Genomic DNA, 27,517 nt, shown 5'->3' with positions numbered 1-27,517 from the left:
GCTCAGGCAGGGTCCACAACGTTCAGGCATCAAAACATCCCCGACAGTTTAAAATGTCCATCTCATAGCCAGTTTCAGCCCTCCACTTTCCCTCGGGAATCTCACTGTTGACCGCATCTGTGACCCACAGGCACTGAATTGGGGTGGGGTCGGGTCTGCTCACTCACTCCAGCACTGGCACGAGGAGAAGAGCAGTGACCTGCCTCTCGGACAGGCCTTCACCTCCCTCTCCTGGGCCTTGGCCTTCTTGTTTGGGGGCAAGAAGGTGAGGTGGGGAAGCAAGGAACACTGTAGTGGGGGCCTGGTCCTGCTCCCCGGCTCTGGCCAGGTCTCATCATCCCTGCAGTCTGATGCCCCTGCGGCAGTGGAGGCCATTGGTGACTGTCCTGGGGCAGCGGTCAGCCTCAGCTGGACCCCTCCTCTGCTAAGCCCCCAGAAGCAGTCCCTGGCTGCAGGCCCTTCTCCAAGGTGGCAGCCCCCAGTCACAGCCTGACCCCCCGAGGCTCTCATCTCCAGCCTCCCTTTACCCTCACAGGCCTCCACCCTGCTCTGTGCCCTCGGAGGCTGGCTCCCACACCAGCCAGTTTCCGGCTGGATCAGCCCGAGGGAGACACGAACGAGTGACCAGAGCGGGGAACTCCTCGGTAGTTTAGGTCATCTTTTCAAGCTCCCGCCCAGCTTTAGCGCCAAGCCTCTGGCAGCCGCCACGCGGCCGAGACCACGGCCGTGGGGGAGCCCTGCTCCATGGGCCCAGCTCCTCGTGGGTTCCAGAAACACTAGCTGCTACCCTCATCCTTCCAGCTCATAAGACGGTGACAGTTTCCTGTTTGCGAGCCTCCAGTGCCCCTCCACCTCCCCTTTGCTTCCCAAGGCAGCTCCACTCCTCCATAAATAGTTCCTTTGGTAAACAGTCTGTATCCAAAATGTCTGGGATGAACACGGCTTCCCAACTGATCCTGTAACCGGTGCTGGCTACAAGAGTATCCCCAGGAAACAGACCTGCCGATGGGTCTCAGCACTGATGAAAGCCCGAGCCCCGTGAAGAGGCCGAGACTCCACGGCGCACAGCGACCTCCGCCACTCAGACGGTCAGCAGAGATGTGTCAGCCGGAGCCACCCTTCTGCAGTGACGTCCCTCCGATGGCGTCCCCGGGGGAACCGTCCCCCCCTTCCCTGCTTCACCACTGTGACTGTCACCCCAGACGTCGGAGGGACCCCTGCAGGCGTGGTCCAGGAGGAGCTAACGGGACACCAGACGAGTCGCCAGAACTCACCAGCTCACATGGGCAGGAATCAGTCTGTCCATGGAAGGATGAGACCACGGGGGTGGGGCTGCAGAGGGCCGGATGTGAGGCTGCTGGAGCCGTGTGCCCCCAGTGGGTGCACGCAGGCAGGGCTGGGGTCTGCCCTTGAGGCTGGGTGGCCAGGGGAAGCTCTGACAGTTTGTTGGCCAAAGCAGAACCAGGCTGGGGATTTGAGACCCTCACCCAGCCCCCCGCCCTGAATCAGGCTGTAGATACCCAAGCTCCGTGATGGGGAGGGTCTGGGTCCCCCCAAGGAAGGCTGCTGCTGTAGGGCCACACATGTCCACCACAGAGCTTTCCCCAGGCCTGTCCAGAGGACTGGGGCCACCGACCACGTGAGCTGGGGAAGAACAGGCACGTGCCCTGGGGGTGGCCACACGCTGGCCCTTTTGGGCCTCCACATGCTGCCGTGTCAGACAGGAGGCTTTGGGAGCTCAAGTGATGGAAGAGTCTGGCCCGAGTCCATTTCAGGGTGAGGCCAACGGGCCGCGGTCACCCCTCCGGCTGCTGGGCGTGCGGGGCTCAGGCAGACTCGGCACAGGAGTGGTGGGCCCTGCTCCCGGGAAGCAGAGCGGAGAAGCCACTTTAGGGAAACTCGGGTCTTCTCTCAGCACTCCAGGCCCCAGCTGTTCTCTCCGGGTTTCGGCGGACTCCCTCTGGGTGTCACTGTTCATCTTGATCCTGATACTGTCTGCCCAAAATGGCACGGATCCCACAGCGTGAGGGCTCAGTTCGCCAGACGGCCCCATCCCCTGTGTACCAAGCCCAAGTCCAGCTTGTCACCGGTGCTTCTGAATCCGAGGCTTCTCTGTCAGGGGCCCCATGGTGCTCTCTTCAGGTTCAGTAATTGGTAGACTGGCTCACACAGCTGAGGGGGATGTTTCCTTACCTTTACTAATTTCCAGTAGTCATCTGTGGATGTGAGAGCTGGACCACAAAGAAGGCTGAGCTCCAAAGAACTGATGCTTTGGCATTGTGGTCCTGGAGAAGACTCTTGAGAGTCCCTTGGACTGCAAAAAGATCAAACCAGTCAATCCGAAAGGAAATCAATCCTGAATATTCATTGGAAGGACTGATGCTGAAGCCGAAGCTGCAATACTTTGGCCACTTGATGCCAAGAACCAACCCATTGGAAAAGGACCTGATCCTGGGAAAGATTGAGGGCAGGAGGAGAAGGGGGTGATAAGATGGTTGGATGGCATCACTGACTCAATGGAGATGAGTTTGAGCAAGCTCCAGGAGTTGGAGATGGATAGGGAAGCCTGGTGTGCTGCAGCCCATGGGGTCACAAAGAGTCAGACACGACTGAGCGACTGAACTGAACCGAACCCTCCCAGCACCCGGATGTGTCCCCAACCCAGAAACTGATCACATCGTGTTGTTAGAGAGTTCACAGAGCTTAACCTGCAGCGCCCCTCTTGGCTTCCCAGGAGCCACGTTAACTGAGTGACACGTGGCTTCCAGGCTCGAGGGGGGCCGGATCAAGAGGAGTGAGAGCTCTTCCGTGGGGCCAGGCAGGGGCCAGGCCACCCTGCCATTTGGGACCCGTGACCCACTGGGGCTGGTGCTGCTGAGATGCCGGAGAAGAGGGGGCTCTGGGGGGAGCCTCCGGCAGCCCTAACAGGGGAACTGCTGGACCCCGAGGTGGCTGGCACGAAATCGTGGCCTCGGGGGCCACAGGCAGCTCCTGGCTGAGCTGCTGGCCCTGGGAGACGAGACCAGGGGTTGGGAGGTGACCCTGAGCCGCCCTGGCGCCCCACTGATCCTCCGTCCACACAAATGGAGAGTTAAACCCGCCCCACTCACCCCCGTCTCTGACTGAGGACAGCGGGCGTGAGACCGGGCCCCGCCGGGTGCAGGGGCCTCGAGTGTCTGCCGGACGCGGAGGCCGCTGCTGCAGCCCCTCCCTCCGGGTGTGGGTGAGCCTCACACAGTGACCCCTGGATGGGTGAACAGAGGAGAATGGGACGAGTTGGCACGGGGTGTCAGTGGGCAGCTGGCCCCACGGCGCACAGCCCAGCTCGGGGAGGCCCCGGAGGACCACGGCAAAGCCACCTTCAGAGTGGTCACAAGGACCGCCTGGAGCGTGACTGCCTTGTTTGCGAGGTGCGGCCCCCAGTGGGAGCGGGGGTGGTCCACAGGGCGGTGGCTGGGGCCTGGAGAGCTGGGCAGGGGTGTTCGAAGGAGGCTCTTGAAACGGGCAGAGCGTTTCACCTGTGTCCCACAGAGATGTTCCCAGAAGCCTGTGCTGCCCAGGGGATGCTTGAAAACCAGGCGGACAGGAAGGCCCTGTCTGCGGGGTCCGACACTCCTCACCAGGACCCGCGGCCCTCGCCCAGTGTGCTCATGGCAGCAGGCACGTGGCCGCGGGCTCCGCACCAGGCTGGCCCCCCAGGCCCCTCCAGCGGCCTCGCTGCGGGCGCCCATCTCACCAGCAGGGCACCCCTCAACCTGCCCTGCCCCCGCCCCCGCCCACACCTCTGTGAACAGGCCCCTCATGCCGCCTGTGTCTGAATCCGCAGGGTAAGCTGTTTTCTGCAGCCCCCGTTCTCCCTGGCTCTCCTGGACCAAGGCTGCCTCTCATCTGTGGGCGCCTGCTACTCTAAGAGGCCTCTTGACCTTGGAAATACCAGGGGGGTGGGTGCTGTGTCTTGCGTGCGGCCACCTTCAGGGAGGGTAAACCCAACCCCGAGGATGGTACCGGTGGAGTCTACAGCTGGAGTGCGATGCCCTGGCCTTGCTCCAGGATGGCGAGGCGGGGAGGAGGGGGTGGCCCAGGAGGGGGCACTCCCTCGGCCTGAGCGCTGGCGGCCCTCCCCACCCATCCTCTCTGGGCTGGGGCAGTTCCTGCCGGGTGGCGGGACTTTGCAGGAGACTGGTGGCCCTGGCTGGCAGAGCTCCCAACAGAACCTGCTTTGGAAGCACACGGCGGGGCGTCTGGGCCCTGCTGCAGCTCTCTCTGGGGCCGGGGGCCTCGCCACTGAGCAGACCCCACCACTCGTGTCTGCTTATGCGTCCGTCTGCCTGCTCTCCCCTCACCCTGACACTCACGGTTGTTTGGGGGATGGGCTGGGGTCCTTCCCTGTTGTACGCGTGTTCTGAGGCTGCCGCAGCAAAGATCCGCACACCGGGGGTCTTAAAACCACAGGAGCTTATTCTCAGGCTCCAGAGGCCGGAAGTCCAGCATCCAGGTGTGGACATGCCGTGCTCCCTCTGAAAGTCTGGGGGAGGGGCCTCCAGCCCCTAGCTGCCGTCAGTCTGGCCTCCAGGGCTTGAAGCCACAGCCCCTCGACGTCTGTCCCTGGAGTCACGCCGCCTTCTCCCCGAGGGTCTGTGTCCACGCTTCCCTCTTAGGAGAATGCCAGCATCCTGGACGGAGGCCCACCCCAAGGACCTCTTGGTGACTTGATGACATCTGTAAAGAGCCCGTTTCCAAGCAGGGTCCGAGTCGCAGGTATGGGATGAGGACACAGCATCTGTGGAGACACATCCGGCCCCTAACGGCTGTGGATGAAGGGATCCACTCTAGCTTGTTTACGCACGTGTGTATTTATAAGGAGCTGTGAGAGAGCTCACGGATCTGGCTCAGCTTCCAGGAACAGTGCCCAGAATCCCTGCCAGGACTGGTCTGGCTACGGGCTCTGCTACCCCCACCACGGCCGAGCTGCTGCAGCATCAGGAGGTGGACACCACCCCCGGCCCCAGAAACAAGCTGCCTTTGCCAGAACCAGTCCAGCAAAACCTTTGCTCCAACAGCCCATGGGGTACTGGTGCCGCTGCCCGCTCCCAGGTCACGTTGGACATCGGCCTCTAGTAGTGAGGGGAGGCTGGGCAATGCAATCCTTCTGGATTCCAAGCCGGAGGGACAGGGTTCACAAGGTGGGAACCACCCAACTGCAGAGATGACATTCAAAAGATGCTGGGAGGCCGCATGCCCAGCGTCCGCTGCAGTCACACCTCCACCCTCCTCTCTTCTGCTAGAGACACTGGACACGCTCCGTGCCCACTCCCCCAGCTCTGCTCTAGTAGTGCTGGTCATGTGGGACACGGTTCTGACCAGTGAGACTGAAGACGACTACCGGGGAGCTTCTAGGGAGTTCGTTTCTCTGATAAAAGAGGTAGACATCCCTTTCACTGTCCTTTCCCCTCTTTGTCCAGCTTGGAACGTGGATGTGATGTCTGGAGCTGTGGCAACCCTCTGTGAGCATGAGGGAAGCCAAGCATGATTGCAGAGATGCTGGTCTGACATAACTAGGCTGCTGAGCAGAACTGCCTGCTACCAGGACTCTCGTTATGGGAGAAAAATAAACCCACTTTTCATAACTACTGCTACTTGAAACCAAAAGTGCTTCTAACTGATATACTAGCCATGCATTCATCCAACTGTCCATTCATGTATCTGTGAAAATTTGTAAACCAAAGCTCACTCAAATGGAATTAAGAGGCCAGAAGGAGGAGCTCTCACACACGTACCACTCACTACATGTACCACATAAACGCGATTCAGACAGGAAGACGGGTACCTTCATCCCCCGCAGGAAGTGACATTGTTTTATTATCAGGAGGAAGAAAGATTTTTTCCTTGCGTGGCAACAGCTCACCCAATAAGAGACAGTCACAATTTGGCCAATGAAAACCCACTATGCTCTGATCTCCCAGTTTCCGTCAACAGACTTTGTGTTTATAACAGCCCCTCCCAACTTCCTTTCTCCTCTATAAAAGAGTTTACTCTCTTTGGCTTTGCCACAATTTCATATGGTTTGCCGTAGTTGCAAGTCTAGAATTTCAATCCTTTACTGCTCCCGAATAAACTTGCTTTGCTGGTAAAAATAACTATTTCATTATTTTTGGTTAACAGGTCCAACTGTCCATCCATCTCCCTAGTGTCAGCTACAAACGGGCACTTGCCAAGAGCATTTGCCAGTGACTTAACAACGAGGGCATCTGCCATCTGGAAATGGCACCCCACCCCAGTACTCTCGCCTGGAAAATCCCATGGATGGAGGAGCCTGGAAGGCTACAGTGCATGGAGTCGCAGAGTCGGACACGACTGAGCGGCGTCACTTTCGGTGGAGACTGAACCCTGTGCCGCGCACCACCACCCCCCTCCAGGGGAATTCAGGGTGGAGAGAGGCACTCTGTGCTCCAGGGAAACTGGTGGAACAGGTCTTCAGATAGTTAGATATTTTCAGGAACTGATTCCATGATCCCAATCCTTGCACTTCTTCTTATCTAGAAAATCACTAAATCCCTTCAAGGTGACATCAGCTCCTCGTGACTAGCAGAAAACCTTTGTAAAGTAAGCACTTGATTGCCATGAACTCCCCGTTTGCTGAAGTCTTATATGCTGACCTTCCTCCCTCTGCCTCTTCGCAGCAGCCTCTCAGAGCTGTCTCCCGGGGAGGTGCTGTCTCCTGGGCTGCAGTCTGCATTCTGCCCCCAAGAAAACTTTACTCGCAACTCTCACCCTGTGCGTCTTTCTAGTCAACACTGAATTTTACAGTGAAAGTGTGCAAGAATTTACAGTGGTTTTAAGGAAATGAGGGACATTTTAAGTTTACTTCGAGGCTTGGAATAAAGCAGAGAGGAGGCATGGAAACCAACTGAAAGACAGAAGTGGGGATGGAAGTGGAGTTATTCCAGCGAAGTCCTCTGTAGCAAGTTGTTTACTGTTAGAAGTAGACTTAGGGAAATGCAAAGTTTTGAAGGATTCCGAGATTTGTACAAAACCAAGCTGCCCAGTGGGGATACCACTTACACTATAGTCCTCTAAAGTAGTGGAGCTTTTTCTCCTAGCGTTCACTTATCTCAGGCTTTGGAGATGGGTCAGAATTCCTCTCCATCCCCATGCTGCCTCCAACGTTCCTCTGTGCCCTGGAGAGACAGCCACCCACCATGGAGCTCCCTGCTGTCTGGCTGCATCACTCTCTTCTACCCAACCTCCCTGGTGAGCTCAGGGGTGAGCCTAGCTTCGGACAAAACCAAGACGTCTCCCCAAAGCCCAGTCCAGTCAGGCAGTGGAAGAGTTTCTGATTAGAGAGACTTGAACCTGGAAGACATGCAGACTGCCTTGCTGAGGGTCAGTTCGGAGCTGCCCTGGCCCTGTGCCCCAGGGCTGAGCAAGGACCATCAGGACTGAAACTGTTTACCTTAGGGGGACCTGAACCCACGTGGCTGGGACTCTAACCCACCGACTCAATGGACATGAGGTTGAGCAGGCTCTGGGAGATGGTGGAGGACAGAGAAGCCTGGCGTGCTGCAGTCTGTAGGGTGGTAAAGAATAGGACATGACTGACTGAAAAACAGCAACCCACATGGCTGGGACTCAAAGCCAGCCGAAACCCACAGTATCTGGTTTCGGGACCTAATGAAGCTCAGGTGTTTGATGTTTCATCACAGAAAGAATTCAGTGTGAGACAAAGTGATAAGAAGTGGGTTTCTTCAGTGAGAAACACACTCCACAGAACGTGGGCCATCGCAGAAGGCGAGTCTAGCGGCTGCTACGTGTGGCCTGGTTAGCTTTCATGGGCTGGGTAATTTCACAGGTTAGTAACTGGGAGGATTATTTCAACTATTTTGGGGAAGGGGTGGAGATTTCCAGGAGTTGGGCCACCAACTGCTTTTTGGTCTTTTGATGGTGCCTTGGAAATGGATCTTCCCTGTAGCTCAGACAAGTAAAGATTCTGCTCTCAAGGCAGGAGACCTGGGTTTGATCCCTGAGTCACGAAGCTCCTCTGGCAAAGGGAATGGCAACCCAGTCCAGTATTCTTGCCTGGAGAACCCCACGGACAGAGGATCCTGACTGACAACAGTCCTTGGGGCCTCAAAGAGTCAGGCACGGCCTAGCGACTAACACCACACTGGAACTGTCACAGCGCCTCTGCGTGTGGCACTTCTATGTGCTTAGTAGCTCAGTCGTGTCTGACTCTTTGCAACCCCATGGACTGTAGCCCGCCAGGCTCCTCTGTCCATGGGATTCTCCAGGCCAGAATACTGGAGTGGGTTGCCATTCCCTCCTCCAGAGGATCTTCCTGACGCAGGAGCAATCGCGTGGCAGGCAGATTCTTAACCCTCTGAGCCACCGGGGAAGCCTGGTGTGTCATTCAGCTTGCTGACTGAGGATAAAGCTCCAAAGCTGACTCGTCTGCCATCGTGGGCCCGTTTGATTCTAACAGGTTTATGTTGTACCCTTGGGCTGTGTCAGTCTCTCAGGGGTTGTGTCCTCCCCTCTTCCCTCCTGTTTCGGGACCCTACGGCCGCACCTTATAGCTGCACAGGGGAAGCAGGAGGGCCCCACAGCGAGTGCGAAACCTGAAGAAAGCAGGTTAGGCCCCCTCCGTGGGCAGGCCTCCCCTGCCATCCTTCACCCAGGACCCGGGCGCTGCCCTGTCCCTCTCGGCCTCGCGTCTCTGCCCGCTCTCCCGCAGGGTGGCCGCGGCGCGCCGGCCGGTAACTCATCTCCCACGTCCCCTCAGTCTCGCCTCCAACGTGAAGCGACCCCGCAGGCACCGATGGGCACGGCGGGCAAGGCCGGCCGCCGCCCAGCCCGCGGGCGCCGCGTTCCAGCGAATCGCCGAGCCTTCGCTCCCGCAGCCGCGCACACGCAGCGTGCAGGACGTGCTGGGCGCTGCGGGGGCCCCCGCGCAGGCCACACACCGCGGCACGCTGCGCGGCGCACTATCCGCCAGCTACGCGTCACCCGGACCCCAGCGTTGGGGGCCGGAACCCGAGGCCGCGCGGCCCGCGTTTCCGGGGGCGGCGACTTCCCGGAGCGACCGGCGCGTCGTCCCACGTGACGTGCGAGCGCGTGCGGGGCGGGGCGGGGCGGTAGTGCGCCTGCGCGGCCGGCGCCGGGAGTTTGCGGCTGGGCTGCGGACGGGAGCTGAGAGCTGTGAACTCAGGGTGCCGGCCAGGCCCTCAGCCCGCGCCGCGCTGTCCTCTTTTGGGCGAGCGGCCGCCCGGCTTTCGGCTTCTGTCGCCGCCCGTCTGGCTGCAGAGCCTCCTGGGGAGGGGGCGCGAGAAGCTGTTTCCTGTCAGCCTCCGCGGGCGGCACAGGAGGACGGGCAGGGCGTTGGTAACAGAGGCCCGGACTCGGGCCCGGCGCCCGCCCCGTGAGCCGCTGCAGGGACCACCTTCCCCGCCAGGGACAGCCCCTGCCGGCGCGCCTGGGCCCTGGGCTGGGCCGTGGCGCCGGGCCTCAGAGAGGGAGGGCTCGGACGATGCTGGGAGATGAGGCCCGGGGAGGGCCTTCTGAGCCGCGGGGGCCACAGTGCGGAGCAGGCTGACGCTCAGACCAGGGCGCCGGCCGTGGAGGTGGACAGAGCCGCCGTGTGCTCTGCACACAGCTCCAGAACCCGCTGTGGGCCCCGGGGGGGGAGGCAGAGGAAGGACCGGCGTGACATCCAGGCGGCTGGCTTGAACAGCAGGCTCCCCGAAGCTCTCCTGTAGTGGGGGCGGATGGTGTGTGTGGGGGAAGTCCGGGTTTCACTTTGTGTTCCTGGAAGGCACTCAGGAGATGTGTGGGTGTCACCTGTGTGACCGGGCTCGGAAGGGAGCTGGCGACAGGCAGCATCGCGTTAGGAGGCCCCAGCAAGACCCTTCACCACGGGGGCAAGGAGGGAAGGCCCTAGGCAGTTGGCACTGGGGCGTGGGGGCCGAGGAGAGGGGCGGGGAAAAGCCAGTGAGGTAGAAACAAAACTGATGCTGAGGAGCAGGCTTTGAGGGGGTAGTCAGCTGAGCTCTCAGAGCAGGTAACAGGGCCTCTGACTTGGCGACCTGCAGTGTTGGTGGCCTGTTGGGAGAGAAACTGATTGGAGAGGATTGCAGAGTAAGGAGAACGCTTCCCCATGCACTGGAGGAGCTGATGCTCCAGTTGGCATGAAAGATGGACAAGTGAAAGTACCAGCTGCCAAAGGAACCCAGAAAAAAAGAAATGAGAGCAGCTTGTCCAGCCACAGATCAATATACATCTCAAGGCCTACTGAGTCCACCGCAGAACTGGGCGGCAGGCAGGGACTTGGGGGGAGCAGTGGGAGGGGACAGGCGTGGACGCACGTGGGAGTTTGGGGGCCACTCTCCAGTAGCGAAGGTGCAGGTGGACACTTGAATAGTGTTGCTCATCCGAATAATGAAGATGTCAGATCCTCAGTGTGACCACGTACCAGTTAAAACGAAAGCATCGAACAAAGATACAAATGTGAAAGAAGTGAAAATGTAAACGTGCTGGAAAGAACTGGGTGACTCCTTCAGCACTGGAGTGGAAATACCCCTGGGAAAGTGGGCGGGGGTGGGAGTGAGCACCGGGAAGGAGGGGACCTCACACCTGTAACAGGAGAAATGTAACAGACAAGAACGGGAAACTTCCTGTAAATCCGAGTTTGCTACCAGGCTGGGCTGGCAAGGTGGCGGGGAAGCAGGTGCAGGGGTGAGGGTAGGGGCCACCCCCAAGGAAGCATTTTGACCCCTGACAGGATCACGGGTGCTTTCTGTACACCAAATACACCGTCCCTGTGCAGAAGGACGCACGATCAAGGTTACTGACCAAGGCGCTGCTTATAACAGCAAAAGGGGTAACCAGGTAGGTGTCCCTCTAGAAGACCAAATCACGTCAGGACAGCTGCACCAGGGAACACTGCAGCCCTCGACAACGGGGTCACGGAACTTTCTATGTGCTGACGGGAGAAGGTCTCCATGGTCTGTTTTTTTTTTTTTTAAGTGAAAAAAAGGCAACATGCAGAACATGGTGATGGTATGCCACATTTTGGGGTGATGATGGGGAAAAGAATATTTGCCTGTATTTATAAAAGGAAACATTGGAGAATACACTAGAAGCGAATCATGGTGGAGGTAAAGATGGGGTATGGATGTGAGAGTTATACCATAAAGAAAGCTGAGCATCAAGTAATTGATGCTTTCAAACTGTAGTGCTGGAGAAGGCTTTTGAGAGTCCCTTGGACTGCAAGGAGATCAAACCAGTCAATCCTAAAGGAAATCAGACCTGAATATTCATTGGAAGGACTGATGCTGAAGCTGAAGCTTCAATTCTTCAGCTACCTGATGTGAAACTTGCTCAGTTGTGTCCTGCTTTGTGACCCCATGGACTATACAGCCCATGGAATTCTCCAGGCCAGAATACTGGAGTGGGTTGCCATTTCCTTCTCCAGGGGATCTTCCCAACCTAGGAATCAGAACCCAGGTCTCCTCCATTGCAGACAGATTCTTTATCAGCTGAACTGAGCTGACTTACTGGAAAAGATCATGATGCTAGGAAGGATTGAGGGCAGGAGGAGAAGGGGGTGACAGGATGTGATGGTTGGATGGCATCACTGACTCAATGGACATGAGTTTGAGCAAACTCTGGGAGATGGTGAAGGACAGGGAAGCCTGATGTGCTGCTGTCCGTGGGGTCACGAAGAGTCAGACACGGCTGAGCAACTGAACAGCAACAAAGATGGGGCAGAGAGCAGGCAGGGAGTTTACGTCCGGGGAGCCCTCCAATGTGTGTCTTTTAATGATAAAGAATAAAACGCAGTAGTTCGGGGGAAAAGGAAGTAGAAGGTACACAGAACTAACCAGTGATGAAAAGTGGAAGGAGTTGTGGGATAAAGAAGTTTATGTTTTAATTAACATTTGAACTGGGAACAAATGATTGGTAAGGTGATTAAAAATTTAAAAAGGTCTTCCACTTCCCACATACATATGCAAAGTCACTTCAGTTGTGTCCAACTCTTTCCACCCCATGGACTGTAGCCCACCAGGCTCCTCTGTCCATGGGATTCTCCAGGCAAGAGTACTGGAGTGGGTTGCTGTTTTCTTCCCCAGATCTTCCTGACCCAGGGATGGAACCCCCGTCTCTCACGTCTCTTGCGTTGGCAGGTGGCCTCTTTACCACTAGGGCCCCCTGGGAGGACCCCCCCCCTTCCCACACCAGACACCAACTTTCAGCCGCACGAGTGATCAAAATAGCTATCAAGTTAGCTACTTTTTGAGTATCCTGCCAGAGACCTTACACACATCCGAACGATGTTGCCGTGCACAGGTGCCCTGGAGTTACACGGGGAGGGTGGCCAGCGCCCCTCTGCACTTCCGAGGTTCACCTCACAGCGCGGAGATCACCCTGCCCCACACGGGGCACCTGCACTCCGTGGCTGTGACGTCTTCTGTCCAGCGTGTCGGCCGTGGTGTCACTAACCCGGCCCCTGCCCCTGGACATCGGAGCCTTTTCCAGCATCGTGGTTCTGATGAAGACTCTCACACGCTCCTGTGCACTTATCTGTAGGGCAGATTCCTAGAGCGCCTGGGTCCAGCACGCGTGCTCGTGACGTGGACAGCAGTTGTCAAGTGGCCTTCCACAACAGACACGTGCCAGCCAGCACCCTGCCCATCCCGTGTGCCAGTGCTGCTGCCCACAGCTGCCCCGAGCAAGGGTGGTGCCAGGCTGTTAGCTTCGCCAGGCTGAGGCAGAATGTACCAGTGCATTGTTGTTTTTCTTCCCCCCCCGCTCTAAACACCTATTTCATGAAATCTCAGATATAGCGGTGCACTGAACTCCCTGCACCCATCACGAGTCTCAGCGACCCGTCCTTCCACCGTTCGCTTTGTGTCCAGACCCCCAACTACCCTTGTCTTCCCACGACTGTCTCACAGTCTTAACAGCACACGTGCGGAAAGACACAAAGATTAACTGTAAATCTTGACAAACGGCTGCACCCGCATGGCACACCCCCAGATAAAGCTGGAAATGTCCGTCACCTGCACATGCCCTGTGTTCTGCCCGGCCTGCCCTCCTCTGCCCAGCTGCCATCCTGCTGGTCCCCCCGCCCCAGACAGCTCCGCCTGCCCTGGAGCTCCTGGATGGCATCCTGGGGACGATGACGTCCACCCACGGCACGCCTCACTTGCCGGTTCCCTTTGGGTCTGTTTCACCCTGTGGTGTGAGTGTGCGGCGGTCACATTCATGCACGTTCAGGCCACGTCTAGTTTCCGGGTAATATGGGAAAGCCACTGTGAACATTTTTTAAGGCTTTAAAAATTTTTAACACTGTGGCTGTGCCTCGAGGGATGTGGAATCTTGGTTGCCCGGTTGAAGCCATGCGCCCTGCAGTGGGAGCGCCGAATCCAATCCTCTGGCTGCCAGGGAAGCCCCGTTGTGAACATGAGTCAGGTCCCTTTGCACACACGTGTGTGAGCTCTCCTGGGCCACGCTCTGGAGCGGACTTGCTTCCTCCAGTGATGGGCGCATGCTGACCTTCATCAGAAGCTCAGTCCGTCTTCCGTGCAGCATGGGAATGCTCTGGTTGCTCCACGTCTCCATCCACACTCGGTGGTGTCCCTCACCGACTTTCAGGTCGGGGTGCGGTGACGGCTCCCTGTGGCTTTGTGAGTTTCACGCTCTTCTGTGCGCTGCTCAGCCGTTGATGTGTGTCTTCCCCTGGGACGTGTCTGGTGACCCTGCGGCCACAAACACACGTCTGGCTGGCCAGTGTTTGTTGTTCAAAGATGGGCTCCTGTCCAGGTTCTGCTTCACCCGCTCTCCACTGCCTTCTGACTGTTACTCTAAACATACCTTTTTATTTTTTTGCCCAGCATGTCTCACTACTTTCCGTGGGGGTAGGGGATGGCATATTAAAAAGCAGAGACATCACTTTGCCAACAAAGGTCTGTCTAGTCCAAGTTATGGTTTCCCCAGTGATCACGTATGGATGTGGGAGTTGGACTACAAAGAAAGCCAAGTGCCGAAGAATTGATGCTTTTGAACTGTGGTGTTGGAGAAGACTCTTGAGAATCCCTTGGACTGCAAGGAGATCCAACCAGTCCGTTCTAAAGGAAATCAGTCCTGAATATTCTTCGGAAGGACCGATGCTGAAGCTGAAACTCTAATACTTTGGCCACCTGATGCAAAGAACTGACTCATTGGAAAAGACCCTGATGCTGGGAGGGATTGGGGGCAGGAGGAGAAGGGGACGAGAGAGGATGAGATGGTTGGATGGCATCACCGACTCGGTGGACATAAGTTTGAGCAAGCTCCAGGAGTTGGTGGTGGACAGGGAGGCCTGGCGTGCTGCGGTCCACGGGGCCGCAGAGTTGGACATGACTGAGCAACTGAGCCGAGAGGTAGTCTAGCCGCGCTTCCCCAGTGGTGCAAACTCTGTGAGGTTCGGTTGCATCTCTCTCTGTTATGATACGGGTGTGAAGGAGGTCACGTAGATGTTCATGAGTCCTGGAGCCATCAGCCCTGCCTTTTTGGAGGATGTCACAGTGAAGGGAATATTTACAGCTGCCCAGGTTTCAGTTTTGCCCCAGAGTTTGATCAAAAAAGAGGGCCAGTGGCTCAAGGCCTGGGCAGGGGCAGTGAATAAAGAGGGGTGCAGGGGAGGCGTGGTGAGGAGATGACAAGTTTGGTGGGTTCATAGCTGCAAGGCTGAATTATTAGTAAAGCTTGATCAGGTCAGCGGGGAGGGAAGGAGTCCTAGAGCAGATGCCCTTACTCGTGGTGACAGAGGCAGGGGTGGGGCTGAGGGGGGCAGGGAAGAGGCCTGGGAGCCCAGGGCGGGGCACTGGCTGCGTTTCCTGCACAGGGTTGAGCCTCGGGGGCCTGGCACCTGGAGGTGGAGATGGAGGAGGGACAGTGGGTCGAGAGCCCAGAGGTGTGAGGAAAGGAGGGGCTCTACCTGGACGCCTGAGACCCGGGAGGGCTGGGGTCTTGTGAGGAGTGATGGAGAAATGTGCCTCCATTCCTGGCCGGCTGGTGGGGACTGATGGGAGAAAAGGTCCGTCTGTGCCCCCTGCGAGGAAGCAGAATCCATGTGGGCTGCCTTGGGGCGGGGGAGGCTGCCGTGCGACGGACCGAGGGAGGGGGAGTTCGAGGGCTGTGGCCCCTGGGGAGGGTGTGGGCAGAACAGGGTTCAGCCTGTGGGCTCCTGGGGAGGGTGACATCCGCAGAGCTGTGGCTCTGAATGCCTTGCAGCCGGCGGCCTGTGGGCTGGAGGGCAAAAGGGAAACACCAATAGACTTCACCTCCAAGAAGACTGTGGTGGCTCGTCTGGATCTGGGCAGGGCCAGGATGGGATCTGAGCCTCCCCGCTCCTGGGCTGGGGTCTGCCAGCCTCCGTGCCTTTCTGAAACAACAAAGGTATGGGGCTAGACTGTGCCCCCAAATTCAGATCCTGCAGACCCTGACCCCAGAGCTCAAACGTCACTGCGTTATGAGGCAGGGTCTCCAAAGAGGGGGTGAGGGTGAACTGGGGTCCCAGGGTGGGCCCTCATCCAGTCTGACTGGAGACCCCGTAAGAGGAGGTGAGGGCAGAGACAGGCACAGAGGGGTGCCCGCGTGAGGACACGGCATCTGCACCCCACGGAGACAGGCTGCAGGAGGAGCCGGCCCTGTGCTCCTGGATCCGGGGTCCCAGGCTCCAGGGTGTGAGCGGTGACACCGGGGGTCCAAGCCCCCCCGCAGTGCTGTGTGAGGGCAGCGCTAGCCAACCCGCAGTACCAGCGAAGACACAGGACAGGATGTGGTTTATGATTCACAACGAGAACTACAGGGAATTCCCTGGCAGCTCAGGGATTAGGACTCTGCGTTCTCACTGCCCAAGCCCGAGTTCAGTCTCTGGTCAGGGAACTAAAATCCCACAAGCCACGCGGCACAACCAAAAAAACAGAAACATACATATTTGGTCCTCGTTCCTGTCTTTGGCACAGAGCTCCTGAAACCCTCGGCAGTTCCTGTGTGAAGAAACTCATCGAGCTGTCATCTGCCCTGTGAAGGAGGTGACTGGAGGCCCCTGAGGGTGGGGCTGCCAGGAGGGCCAACCTTGGATGACAGCCCCACCCCCTGACCTCTCGGGAAGTGGGGCAGCGGAGATGGAATCGACCTTCCACGGTCAATGATCTAATCAATTGCGCCCAGGCACGAAGCCTCCATGAAGCCCCTACAGGATGAGGTTCAGGGGCGTCCCGGCTGGTCAGCCCACGGAGGTTCAGGGCAAGTGGCTCAACCAGAGGGAGCTTGGAAGCTCACAGCTGCCCCTACACCTCGCCCCAGGAATCGCCTGGCTGACCCTGAACTATATCCTTTTTTTTTTTTTTTAATAAATGAAGGATCTAATAATCTGTCTTGCTGGGGTCAGGGGAGCCTTTGCTCCATAACCCAAGGGTTAGAGGTACAGGTGACAAGCTGGGCTTGGGACTAGCATCAGAATTGGGGGAGGGCAGGACTGTCTTGTGGGACTGAACCCTTAAGCATGGATCCAAGCTGTGTCTGGGTAGACAGTGTCTGAATGGGGTTGAGTTGTAGGACACCCAGCTGGTACTGGAGCACTGCTTGTCGGAGGGGTGGGAACACCCCCCAAGACACACATGCACACACCCGCAATGCACGTTTACACATGCATGCACACATGCGCACACATGTACATATGTATGGAGATGCACACGCACACACCCGCAGCACACGTTTACACATGCATGCACACATGTGCATGCACACACATACACATATGCACACGCGCACACACATACACACACACACATTGGAATTGGCTCCAGAACCTAATTTTCGAGGCTCCAGCTGTCTGCTGAAGAAGGAAAGGAAATGGGCTTTCTCTGTACACAGATTTCTGTTCCAACTGGTGAAAACAAACCCATTTGAATCCCAACTCAGCGGGGCGAGCTCTGGTTGCCCCAGAGCCGGACTTCCCTACGGGGCTACCTGCTGACCCAGCTGGAGCTGGGGCTGGGTGCCTGGACGAGTCAGCGCAGCCAGCTTCCTCTCTGAACCACCCCCGCTGGACCCTGGCCCTGCAACCAGCTGTCCTTGGACTCCTCCGCGGCTGCTGGGGTTTGCCCACCACCTCCCACCCTCTGGAGCCCCCCGGGGCTGGGCAGGGGCAGCTGCAGGACGGAGAAGGCAGGCCGGGGGGCATGGTGGCCCAGGAGGCCTGGGACCCGACGGTGATGCCCCTCCAACTGCTGGCGGGTCCCACTCCCCCCACCACAGCCAGCACTGTGGGGACGGGCTCCCCCGCCCCAGGGAGCACTGGGGCCAAGCCCTGCGCCGTACTCCCAGTCGGCATCGTCAGCAGCAGCGCCGCCAGCATGCCCGCTGGCCGTGCCCAGGCTCCCCTCAGCAGCTGTCTGCCACGGTGCCTTGTTCCCCTGCGAGGGCTCAGAGGCGGGAGAGGACGGGACCTGGGGGCAGGTGCTGGGAGGCCAGGTGGCTGGCCGGGTGGGGAGGGCACAGACGTCTGCCCTTCCGAGCAGGTGGGAGGAGGCGACGGGCGGAGAAGGCCCTGGAAGGACCTCCCGTGCCGCTGGGAGGGCTGCACTGTCTCTGCCTCTCCTCGGCTTGCGGCTGCTCAGCTCCAGGCCCTCAGCTTGGAAACTGGCCTCGATGGGGGGTCCTGGGGGGCCCCCGCCTTAAGGGTGGGTGGAGGTGACTGTGGATGCGGAGGAGGGGGTGTGGAAGGGAGGCGCCGAGACAATGGCAGTGACTGTGGCCGGGTGGGGTTGGGGCTGTGGAGAAGGGTGAGCAGTGTTGGGCCAGGGGACCGGGCAGAGGCTGAACAGCTGGGGTGCCCCCCTCCTCCTCCAGGCTGGGAGGTGGGGATGGAGCTGGTGGGTCAGAAGCCTGTGTGTCTGTCCTGAGGGTCTGAAGGTGAACCTCACCCACCGGCGGGCACGAGTGCTGGGAGCAGCGAGGCCAGGGGAGGGGTTGGGGGGGGTGGTTGCGGGCAGCTCGCTGAGCCCGGGGTGGGGGGCAGAGGAAGCTGGGGAGGGGGGCCTGAGGCTGGCCAGATCTGCCCCGGGCGCTCCCTGCCTCAAAGCCGGCAGCTTCCCTGGGGCGCCCTGGGCGCCGCACGTCTGCACCCGCTGGCACATGGCCCCTCACCCTGCCACCTCCGCAGGGCGGCCGCAGCCTGGGGCACCAGTGCCGTGCGCTCCTAACCCTGAGTGCTCCCCTGCTGTGGTTGTGGAGCCCTCTCTCCCCTGAGTCCTCCCCTCAGCACTGCCTCTAGAGACACTGCACCAGGGGGAGGGGTGTGCCTAGCACCAGCGGGGGGGCAGCAGGCGAGCTTTGTAGGAGGGCCTGGGTTTGCCACCCACTGGCTCTGCAACTGCAGGCCAGCCAGGCCTCTCCACGTGCCTTAGGCTGGATGCTCCCCCCATGTGTGGGGGGCAGAGTGTGAGCACGGCTGGGCAGAGCCAGGCTGGCAGGAGGGGTCCCGGAAGCCCATCCTGGTCAGCTGCCCCGCCAGGTACCTTCTGACTGCCCCCCTGCCCTGCCCGGGTTGGCACGGCAACAGCCTCCTTTGGGTTCTGAGAAGGCCCGGGCTGAGTCACGGGCCCAGCCGGGAACAGGGCAGGGCCTCCCTGCAGGACAGTGGCTCCGGTCCAGGAGGAAGGCTCCTTAAGAGGCAGGGTGGGCCGGGCAGGGAAGGTGCAGGTGCCACCTCCCAGAAGCAAGGACGTCGTGCACCTAGGGTCCAGACTCGAAGGCCCAGGAACCAGCAGCCCTTCCTGTACCAGTTCACCCCGGGGCACCCTCCGGGGTCCTCTCAGCAAGTGTGGGCTCCCAGCCCCACCCCCTCCAGGGTCTGTCTCAGCTCTTCCTGGCGGGTGCTACGGCCAGAGACACACTCAAGGCCATCTGCCCTGAGCCCAGTGAGGAGGCTCAGGGAACCACCAGCTTCAGGCCCCTGTCAGGGGAGGGGGCCTGAAATGTCCATGCAGACTGCCCATCAGCCCTTCTATCAGCTGGAGCTGGCTCATGGGTCCTAGAACCCCCAGAAGCCAAGCCTGTCCAGCCACCCGCCCGATCAGGTCCCACTCAGCCGTCCCGAGATCAAGCTGGGCGCCACGGGGTAGGGGTGGGGGGGCGGGCACGAGACCCCCGCCCAGCCTTGCTCACCTCTTGTGAGTGTCCATCCCGCCCAGGGGGAGGCAGGGGTGTACAAATGGGGTGTGGAGGGAGGGGAGAGGCACAGGGTGAAGGGGGGGCAGGGGATGGGACTTCCTCTGGAGCAGGGGGACGAGACCCAGCACCAGAGGGCTGGGGGCCTCAGAAAGCACCCCTACACCAGGCAAGAGGCCACGAGCTCTCTCAGCAGGCCCCAACCCGCATCCTACTCCCCAGGATTTGGGGTGGGGGCGAGGTAACAAATCTGGGGAATGAGGATCCATCACCTGTACACAGCCGGCTGCAGCCCACTGCACCCAGGAGACACGGCAGGTGGCCTCTGGGACAGGGCTCCCGGCGTGCCCACCGCCCACCCGGGTGGGCCCCCCCGAAGACCAGCGGCACTTCCAGTCCCCACACGCACTGGTGTTCCCAGGAATAAGCACGGCCCGCTCCACCTGGGGTGGGCTTTATTATCACTGTCACTGAGATGATGACGTGCAAAGGGGAAGACAGCACTGATTTCCAGACCATCACAGCAGGCGGGCGCGTGCCAGCAAGTCCTCCCGCGGAACGCTGAGCGCCAACGACTGTCCTCCGGGCACGGAGGACCCCCACCCAGGGGCAGCGGTGCCCGAGGGGCGGGAGGCTGGGCCGTCCAGGAGGGCCCCACAGAGCAGGCGCCCCCAGCAAGGCGTCTATCTACACACGCTCCTGCGACACGATCCCAAACGGTTTGTGTCTTAAATATATGTGTGTGTGTGTGTATATATATATATATATATATATATATATATTATCTGAACTGTGTCAGTTGTTAAACATAAAACTGACCACTTCTCTCTACATTAACTTCACAGTAACTGTTTGCAGAAAACAATGAATCCAGTGTTGATAACTCAGGACAGGCTTCCTGCCCCGGGAAAATAAATTTCTTCCCCAGTGGAAACCCCGGGGGGAAAACCAAGGCTGAGGCTTCATCTCCCTGCTGCCTGCTGGGGTGGGGGCTCGGGTGCTGGTCCGGCTCGGGCCCCGCCTTTGCTGGACACAGATGCCCACACAGGCAGACTCTCTCTCTCACACACACACACACGCGCACACACACACACACACACTCACGCATGGAAATCCGATCATGGAGCACATCACCCACGCGTGCAGTCCAACCAGCCCTTCGAGAGGTGCAGGCCCGGGAGCCAGGACAATCAGAAGCGGGGTCCCCTTCCCCTGGTTCTCTCTCTGGTCCGCAGGCCAGCTGCCCACACACCGGGAGGGCTGAAGGCCTGCAGGGGGGCAGCCCCCGCCTGTCCACCTGCTGCAAAGGCCAATGGTCTCCTCACTCCAGAACAGGCAGACGAATAAATACGACATCAAGTGTTGTCAGGAGCCGAGCAATAATTTAAACTTGAACTCGGACCTCAGCACCACTTCCGGTCACAGCAGAAAGAGCCCGCCCTCTGGGGAAACCAGGAGTCCGGGCGGCTCTGCCGCCTTCAGGACCCCCAGAACCTGGGGCGGCCCCACCTCTACCCACCGCCTTGGGATCCAGCAGCGAGACCTGGCCAGGGAGCAGGCAGACGAGGCGGAGGGCCCCCACCAAGCACAAATGCAGCAGCCTTTTGCCTTTTAGGAGCGTCAGCCTCTGCAAGCGGTGTGTGGGGGGGGGGTCCTGTGACCACTGCAAGGAGACCACCTGCCCTCCCCCCACCCCGCCCCAGCAATGCCTGCTTTCATTCAGACCCCCCCTAGGAAAAGGAAGCTCTGATCCAAACTGCAGCCTTCGGTCCATCCCCCCCCCCCCCCCCCCGCAGCACTCTGGCAATGACCAGCAGCTCCAGGGAGACCGTGATCAGGGGGACAGAGGACCTCCAGATCAGGCCTACCACTGACCAGGAATACTCCAGGCGGGTGGCTGCGTTCCCGGGCCCCCTCGGCAGCCCCTGGGGAGGCCAGGAGGCGCACTGGTCCCTGCGCTCCGGCAGGGGAGCAGCACGGCCCAGCGACCACGCGCCAACATCTGGCAACCTCCAGAGGCTCCTTCTGTATCTAGAAAAACGTTTCCAAACCCCACTCTCTGCCCTGCGCTGCGGTGTGGGCAGGCCCGGAGCTGCGGAGGGCCTGCCTCCCTCCCCAGCGCCCGCAACTCCGCAGCCCCTGCTCCCAGCTGGTTCTGCTACTGCCACCAGGGTTCCTGCTGGGGCCGCGCCCCTGGGACGCCAGCTGTGCCCTGAGGGCCCTGCGGGGCTTGCCGCTGCCACCCGCCAGGAACGGCCTGTTCCGTCCGCGCTCCCGTCGGGACTCACACTGACAGCATCTGTGAGCGGGCATCCTTCACCGAGCGCGTGCCAAGCTCACAGGGTGCCCGGGGCCTGCCCGTGGGGCGGTCAGGAAAGCCTGGGAGGAGGGTCGCTGGCCTCCTCTCGCTGGGGAGCCCGGGCCCTTCAGACCCTTCGGACGCTCCTTGGGACAGACTGGAGGGGACGGAGGAGTTCCGTGTCTGGTCAAGGCAGGTCCAGGGACAACAGTGAGCTGGTGCAGAGGGCCAAGGCTGGAGGAGGCTGCCCGGGCGGCTCCCAGTCCTGCCACGTCTGGGGCCATTTTCCCGGGGCAGCAGGGTTCCTTCCGCTGGGCTGGCCCAGCCCTGGGGGCTTCTCCCGCTGAGCTCCAGGCCTCACACTCCCTCGGCCCCTCCGTGGGCCCTCACCCCAGCAGGGACTTGACCAAGCCACAGTGGAACTTGCGCACGTGGCGGTAGAGGTCCCCCGACTGCGTGAAGCGGCGCTCGCACCAGCGGCAGGCGTGCGGCTTCTCGCGCGTGTGCACCACGGCGTGGCGGCTCAGGTTGTGCGAGTACTGGAAGCTCTTGCCGCACTGCACGCACGTGTAGGGCTTCTCGCCCGAGTGCGTACGCTCATGCCTCTTCAGCGTGTACGTGCAGGAGAAGGTCTTCCTGCAGAGCGGGCATGTGGGTGCCGCCCCGTCGGGCGAGAGGCGCGCGCGGCCGCCGTCCCGCTCGCGGAAGTGGGCGCTGAGGTGCGGCTGCAGCACGTGGGCGCCGGGGAACAGCTTGCCGCACAGCGGGCAGAGGCAGAGGCGCCCGCTCGGCCGCAGCGCGGCCTCCAGCGCCCCGTGCTCCGCCTCGGGCCCCAGCGCCCCCCTGCCCACCCCGCGGACCGGTAGCGGCCCCAAGCCCCGGGCCAGGGGCTCCGCCGCGGGAACACCGGGGGGCCGCAGGGGACTGTGGGCGCTCCGAGGGCTGCTGCAGCCGTCCTCCGGCTCGGACTCCGAGGCTGGCTCCTCCTTCACCACCGGCTGGGTCCCGGGCTGCTTCTGGCGGCAGGGGGCGGTCTGGAGGACGCAGGGTGGGCAGACGGGCGGCCGCTTCGGGCCGGGCTTCAGCGACAGGTCCAGGGCCCGGTCTGACTCTCCAGGCGCCTGCCAGTGGGGAGGTCCCGGTGCGGGCGGAGGGCGGGTGGCCTTTGGCCCAGCGGGAGGGAGCCTGGCCTTCAGAGAGGCTGGAGGGGGCGCGGGGGCCCAGGCAGACAGAGGGCCCGGGGGCCGGCCCGGCAGCTCTGCCCCAGAGGCGGGCGTCTCCGGGGGCAGCGCGCGCTCCTTCTCGCGGAGCCTGTTCTTGCAGACCTTGACGATGTCGTACATATGCAGGTAGCTGGCGGCGGCCAGGACGTCCTCGACGGGCAGGCTGCGCAGGTCCAGGCGGCCCTCGTACATGAAGTCCAGCAGACGGCCGAAGGCAGGCGCCGTGACGATGTCGCCGTTGAGCCGCACCGTGTCGCGGCTGCCCGCGGGCCGGTCCCTGTAGAAGAGATGGAAGTAGACGCTGCACGCGGCCAGCACGGCGCGGTGGGCCGGGAAGCGCGCGTCGCCCACCAGCACCGTGCAGTCGCACAGGAAGCCCAGCTCGCGCTGCTGCCTCAGGCGGCCCAGCAGCCGCCCGCCGTGCTCCGGGAACTCCATGCCGCCGCGGTCATCACCTGGGCACAAACGGGACGCCCGTGAGCGCGCCTGGAGACGCCGCGGCCGCCACTCGCCCCCCAGCCGCCCGGCCAGCCCTTCCCGGGTGCGGGCAGCGCGGGGAGAGGGGCGCGGGGCGCCGCGGGCGACTGCCCGCCCGGAGCCGCCCTGGGCACCTGCCCCGAGCAGGAAAAACTCGATCGAAAGTAAACAGGAGCTGTTCCGCCGCGGGGGCGGGTCCCGGGGCTCCAGCGGAGGGGGCCGGAGCCGCGCGAACTTGCGCGCGTCTCCGCCCGGGGCACCCCTCCCCGCGCGGGCGCCCCTGAACTTCACTCTGGGGCGGCCGCCGGCCGCGTCCCCCGACGCCCGAGTCGCCGCGCCGCCGCCGCCGCCCCTAGTCCGCGCCTCCGCGCCGCCTCCAGCTGCCGCTCGGCCCGCCAGATGCCGCCGCCGCCGCCGCCGCGGGGCCCCATTTAAGGCAGCGCGGCCGCGGGGAGCGGGCCGGCGGGCGGGGCGGGCAATGACGGGCGCCCGCCCCCCCGCGCTCACCTCCGCCGCCCCGAGCTCCTCTCCGGCCGCTGCCCGCGCCGCGCGCCCTCCCCGGTGCCGCCCCGGCGCGTGCGGAGCTGCGGGCAGCGCGCCCCGGCGGGGAGGGCGCGGGGACGGGGAGGGCGCCGGGCGGGGCGCGCTCCAACTTGGCTGGCCCGGCAGCACTCGCCTCTTGCCCCGCCCCGGAGAGAGCGAAACTCGGGGCGGGGGCTGGAGGGGGCGGGCCGAGGCGACTTCCCGGAGCGGCGGAACCGCTGAGGTCACCCACGCCGCCCCTTCCCTGTCCGCCCCGCCCGGCCGGGCCCCGCGCGCCGCCATCTGGGGCGCTGGGGTGGGAGGGGACGCGGGACGCGGCGGGGGAGGGGGCTCTCTCGCGATACTTGCCGCTTCATCCTCGGGGTCCCCCCCATGGGGTCCCAACTGCGCCCGTCTGTTAAGAGACCCCTTCCGAGGACCAGCTCCTCTCCCAGCCAGTGCCGGCGCCAGTCTCCCGAAGGCGCAGCCGGGAAGCGCGGCCACCTCGCGGGGCGCCCGCCCTGGGATGGAGGAGGGGGCGGGGGGAGTCGTACATATTGAGAAGATGACACCCCCTTTCGTTGAAAGCCTCGTTTTGAATTTAATTTAGCTGGGCCCCTTTTCCAGACGTTTGGGCGGGTTCTCGACCTTGGTGTTCCAAAACTGGGCACTCTCCATCCTCTCAGCGGACCCAGCGCAGCCTCTGCTGGGAGCCAGGTGCACGGAGCTGTGAGCCTTGGGGACCATGCCGGTCCCAGAAGGCGTGATGGGGTGAGGGGGCCATCGCAGTGATAGAGAGAGAGGGAACTGCACCCAAAGCCCAGAGCCGGACTGGGGGCTGGGAGGGGTGAGGGGGTAGTGTTCTGGGAGAGATGACACCTTGAAGGAGCTGGGTTGGCCTTTCAGGTGCAAGGCCACCACGTGAAGGTGTGGGGGGACACCTAGGTCCTGGGTGAAGGAATGAGCCTGAGAAAAACAGGGAGCGATGAACTTGGAGAGGCTGGGACCCCCAGGTGGGGTGACTGTTGGCTTGCAGTCTTCCCAGCTGCCTTTGCAGAGCAGGATGCAGGCGCTGTGGACCACTGCTCAGCTGTCCCAGCAGCCCCGTTGCTTTAGAGAGGCGCTCTCGTTATCTCACTGGTTTTGGTTCGGAAGGCGCCAGGGCCACACAGCAGGCAGGCAGTGGTTGAACCAGGATCCAAGTCTGGCAGCCCAGAACCCCGGGAGATAGAGGGTGGGCAGGGGTGGGGTTCGGCGCAGGAGTAGAAAGGAGGCCTTGACTAGAAGTGGGGGTGGTGATGGGGGATGCTGGATTACAAAGGCGGGACCCCAGCCGGCCAGGTATACAAGGGCAAAGAGGCAGAAAGGCGCGGTGGGGAGCCCCCTAGCCATGCTCTTGGGAGGCCAGGACCCCTGGGAGGGGGGTTCCTGACTGTGAGATGGGGGGGGTGGTAGAGCTCCAGAGATCCTATTTAAACTCTGGTGGGCTGGGGGCCTGAAGAGTGACCGGAGGCCCTGGGGCCCACTGCAGTTAGGACCTAAAGTCTGGAGGAAGGAAAGACACATTCTTATACTAAAATCGATTCCTTGTTTATCTGAAATTCAGATTTCACCGGGCAGCTTGCATTTTTATTTCCTAAATTTGGCAGTCTTTGGCTTGGCACCCTGGACTTGCACTGCGCTCAGAGTCAGCAAGACTGCCCTGGCTCCCAGGGCCCAGGCACTCTGGGGACCCCTTCCTGAGGAGGCCAGCCCCTTCCTTCACTTCCACGCCCCGCCGCCACCCCAGTGTGGGTAGCTGATTTCAAGTTAGGTCAGAGTGAACCCAGAGGGGACCACTTCTCGGGGTCTTGCTCAGATTCCTGCCTCTATCCCCTTCCAACCTTGGGCATGACCCTTAACCTCGTCAGACCCTAATATTCTCACATGCAAAAGGGGGAGATTAACTGGAGGGCCCGGCACATGGCAAGGCCCTGGGGCCTTTCGTGAGTCCTCAGGTTCCACACATGTCTCCCCAAGAGCCCTTCCCGGCTCCTCCCCAGTCCTGTCTCTGCTCCAGCAGCACCCCCCCCCCCCCCCGGGAGTGGGCCTTCTTGATCGCTCCCACTCAGATGTCCTCAATCCCATGATCTCCTCTTGGGGCCTTCGCCTTCTCCAGGGAGCTCCCGTGTCACGTGACCTTGCCACGCCACGCTCTCCACTGGATCTTTGCTGCTGAGACTTGGTGGGGCACGAGGTGGGGGGTAGTTGTGACTCTTGAGTGAAAGCAGGGCGGAGGTGTCTGTCCAGTGTCCATAGGTGCCCGCATCCTAATTCTAACTGCTCTGACGTGCCCACCTGCCCAGGCCGGGCACACAGCTCCCCAGCCAGGCCGGGAGAGAAGGCCCTGGGGTGGGCAGAGTGTCCTGGCCTGCCCTGCCTGGCTGGTGGGACAAAGGGCTCCTTGGGGCCCTAACGGAGGTCGTGGGGCACGGAATGGGGTCCATGCAGCAGCAGGGGACGTGGCCAGCAAGAGGCTGGGGGTGTGCTGGGTAGGGGTGGCTAAGGGGGGACGGACATCGCTCAGGGGAGGGGACAGGGAGAGAGGCCCCTGTGTTTTCCTGGTCCGAAGGTCTCCAGTCTTCCTGGGTTACTGCCTCCTTCAGGCCTGGGAGGGGCCGTCCCAGGCCACCTGAGAGGGCACGCGGCAGCCAGCGGGCCTGGCCTGTGAGTCCCCGCTGTGGCCGGTGAGGCCTGAGGCACAGGGGTGGCAGGAGGCTGTCGCAACGGCGGGGGCCGAACGTCGCTGGACTCAGCCAGCCAGGCGGCCATCTGGCCCGGGAGCTGCCTCGAGGCCCCGCCCTGCAGCTGCTGCGGAGACCAGGCAGCCCGGGCCTCGGGCCCCTGAGTCCTGCCTGAGGGCCGGCAGCTGCAGGAGGTGACAGGGCCGCAGGACCCTTAGCTCTAGGACGGGCAGGTGGCCACCCTCCCCGGAGGCCGGTACAGCAGTTTTTGTGGCCAACATCTGCCTCAGGGGCTCCTGAGTGGCCCCAGCCTCAGCCAGGGCAGTGACATTCAGCTTGGTGGGGGGACGGGCGGGAGGTGTTCTAGAGGAGAGGGGCTCTGCCTGCCCTCCGGAGGCCAGAGGGCGCTGGGCCGGCCCGCAGAGGCTCTGGCCACAGGGCCGGCTCCCAGCTATGCTGCAGGGAAGGGCTGTGGGGCTCACCGCCTGGACACGGGCCAGGCCGAGGAGGCCTGACCACCGCGGAGACACTCCTGGCCCAGGCGCTGTCTGTCTTCTGATGGCGAGGATGGCTGCGGGTCACCACAGGACCCAGGAGAGGGCGCCCTCCCGGGCCCCCAGTGCCCCCCTGGAGGCCACCAGGGCTTCCCTGCCTTCTCCTTGGCATTGCCAACCCAGGATGGGGGGTGGGTGCAGAGGAAAGCCCTCCTGGAGGAATGGTGGGTGGGGGCCAGGGGGATGGTCTCAGAGGGGGCTCAAGGGGAGGGTTTGGGGGCAAGTGCTTGTCAGGCGCCCCAGCAGCCCAGACCGGTCAGGTCTTTCCCCTGGCCCCTGCAGACGGGGGCCTGGGGGTGGACATTCAGCACTGGGACAGCTGGCTGGGGCAGGAGGGTGGGGGTGTCGAGGGTAGAAGCCCAGAGGTTTGCGTCCTCTGTCGGAGGAGCGAGTGTCCCTGGTCCTTCTTTTTCAGCCCCGAGAGGAAGGGACGGAGCCCCAGGGTCAGCTGTGGACGCTGTCCTGGGTGCTCAGCTGCTTCTACCCTGACCCAGATGAAGTGTC

The 27,517-nt window shown here is 61.6% G+C and overlaps 2 protein-coding genes across 4 annotated transcripts in view; both read right to left on the bottom strand.

Annotated features, from left to right (window-relative positions):
- Positions 1-19,638: 19,638 nt before the first annotated feature.
- Positions 19,639-24,017, bottom strand: ZBTB42 (zinc finger and BTB domain containing 42). Of its 3 annotated transcripts, none has more exons than XM_043922337.1 (2): positions 23,722-24,017; positions 19,639-23,192 (listed from the first exon to the last, which is right to left on the bottom strand). In XM_043922337.1, exon 2 carries the CDS (start codon positions 23,173-23,175, stop codon positions 21,901-21,903), a length of 1,275 nt encoding a protein of 424 aa, XP_043778272.1. In that variant the 5' UTR covers positions 23,176-23,192; positions 23,722-24,017; the 3' UTR covers positions 19,639-21,900. The 3 variants fall into 3 exon arrangements, with proteins under 3 accessions (XP_043778272.1, XP_043778273.1, XP_043778274.1); XM_043922338.1 differs by having other exon boundaries at positions 19,639-23,014; positions 23,722-23,988; XM_043922339.1 differs by lacking the exon at positions 23,722-24,017 and adding an exon at positions 23,193-23,605 and having other exon boundaries at positions 19,639-23,014.
- The window catches only part of LOC122706443 (collagen alpha-1(I) chain-like), a 6,703-nt gene continuing 2,374 nt past the window's right edge, over positions 23,189-27,517 (bottom strand). Inside the window, exons 4-9 of the mRNA XM_043921571.1 lie at positions 26,942-27,030; positions 26,479-26,644; positions 26,074-26,187; positions 24,366-24,702; positions 23,246-24,257; positions 23,189-23,192 (exon numbers count right to left, since the gene is read on the bottom strand). Of these exons, the coding sequence (XP_043777506.1) occupies positions 23,189-23,192; positions 23,246-24,257; positions 24,366-24,702; positions 26,074-26,187; positions 26,479-26,644; positions 26,942-27,030 (1,722 nt within the window). The remainder of the gene's footprint in view (positions 23,193-23,245; positions 24,258-24,365; positions 24,703-26,073; positions 26,188-26,478; positions 26,645-26,941; positions 27,031-27,517) is intronic.

The sequence above is a fragment of the Cervus elaphus genome, chromosome 13 (assembly GCF_910594005.1).
Source record: "Cervus elaphus chromosome 13, mCerEla1.1, whole genome shotgun sequence".
NCBI classification, from domain to species: Eukaryota; Metazoa; Chordata; class Mammalia; order Artiodactyla; family Cervidae; genus Cervus; species Cervus elaphus.
This window is presented reverse-complemented; position numbering and strand designations above follow the sequence as displayed.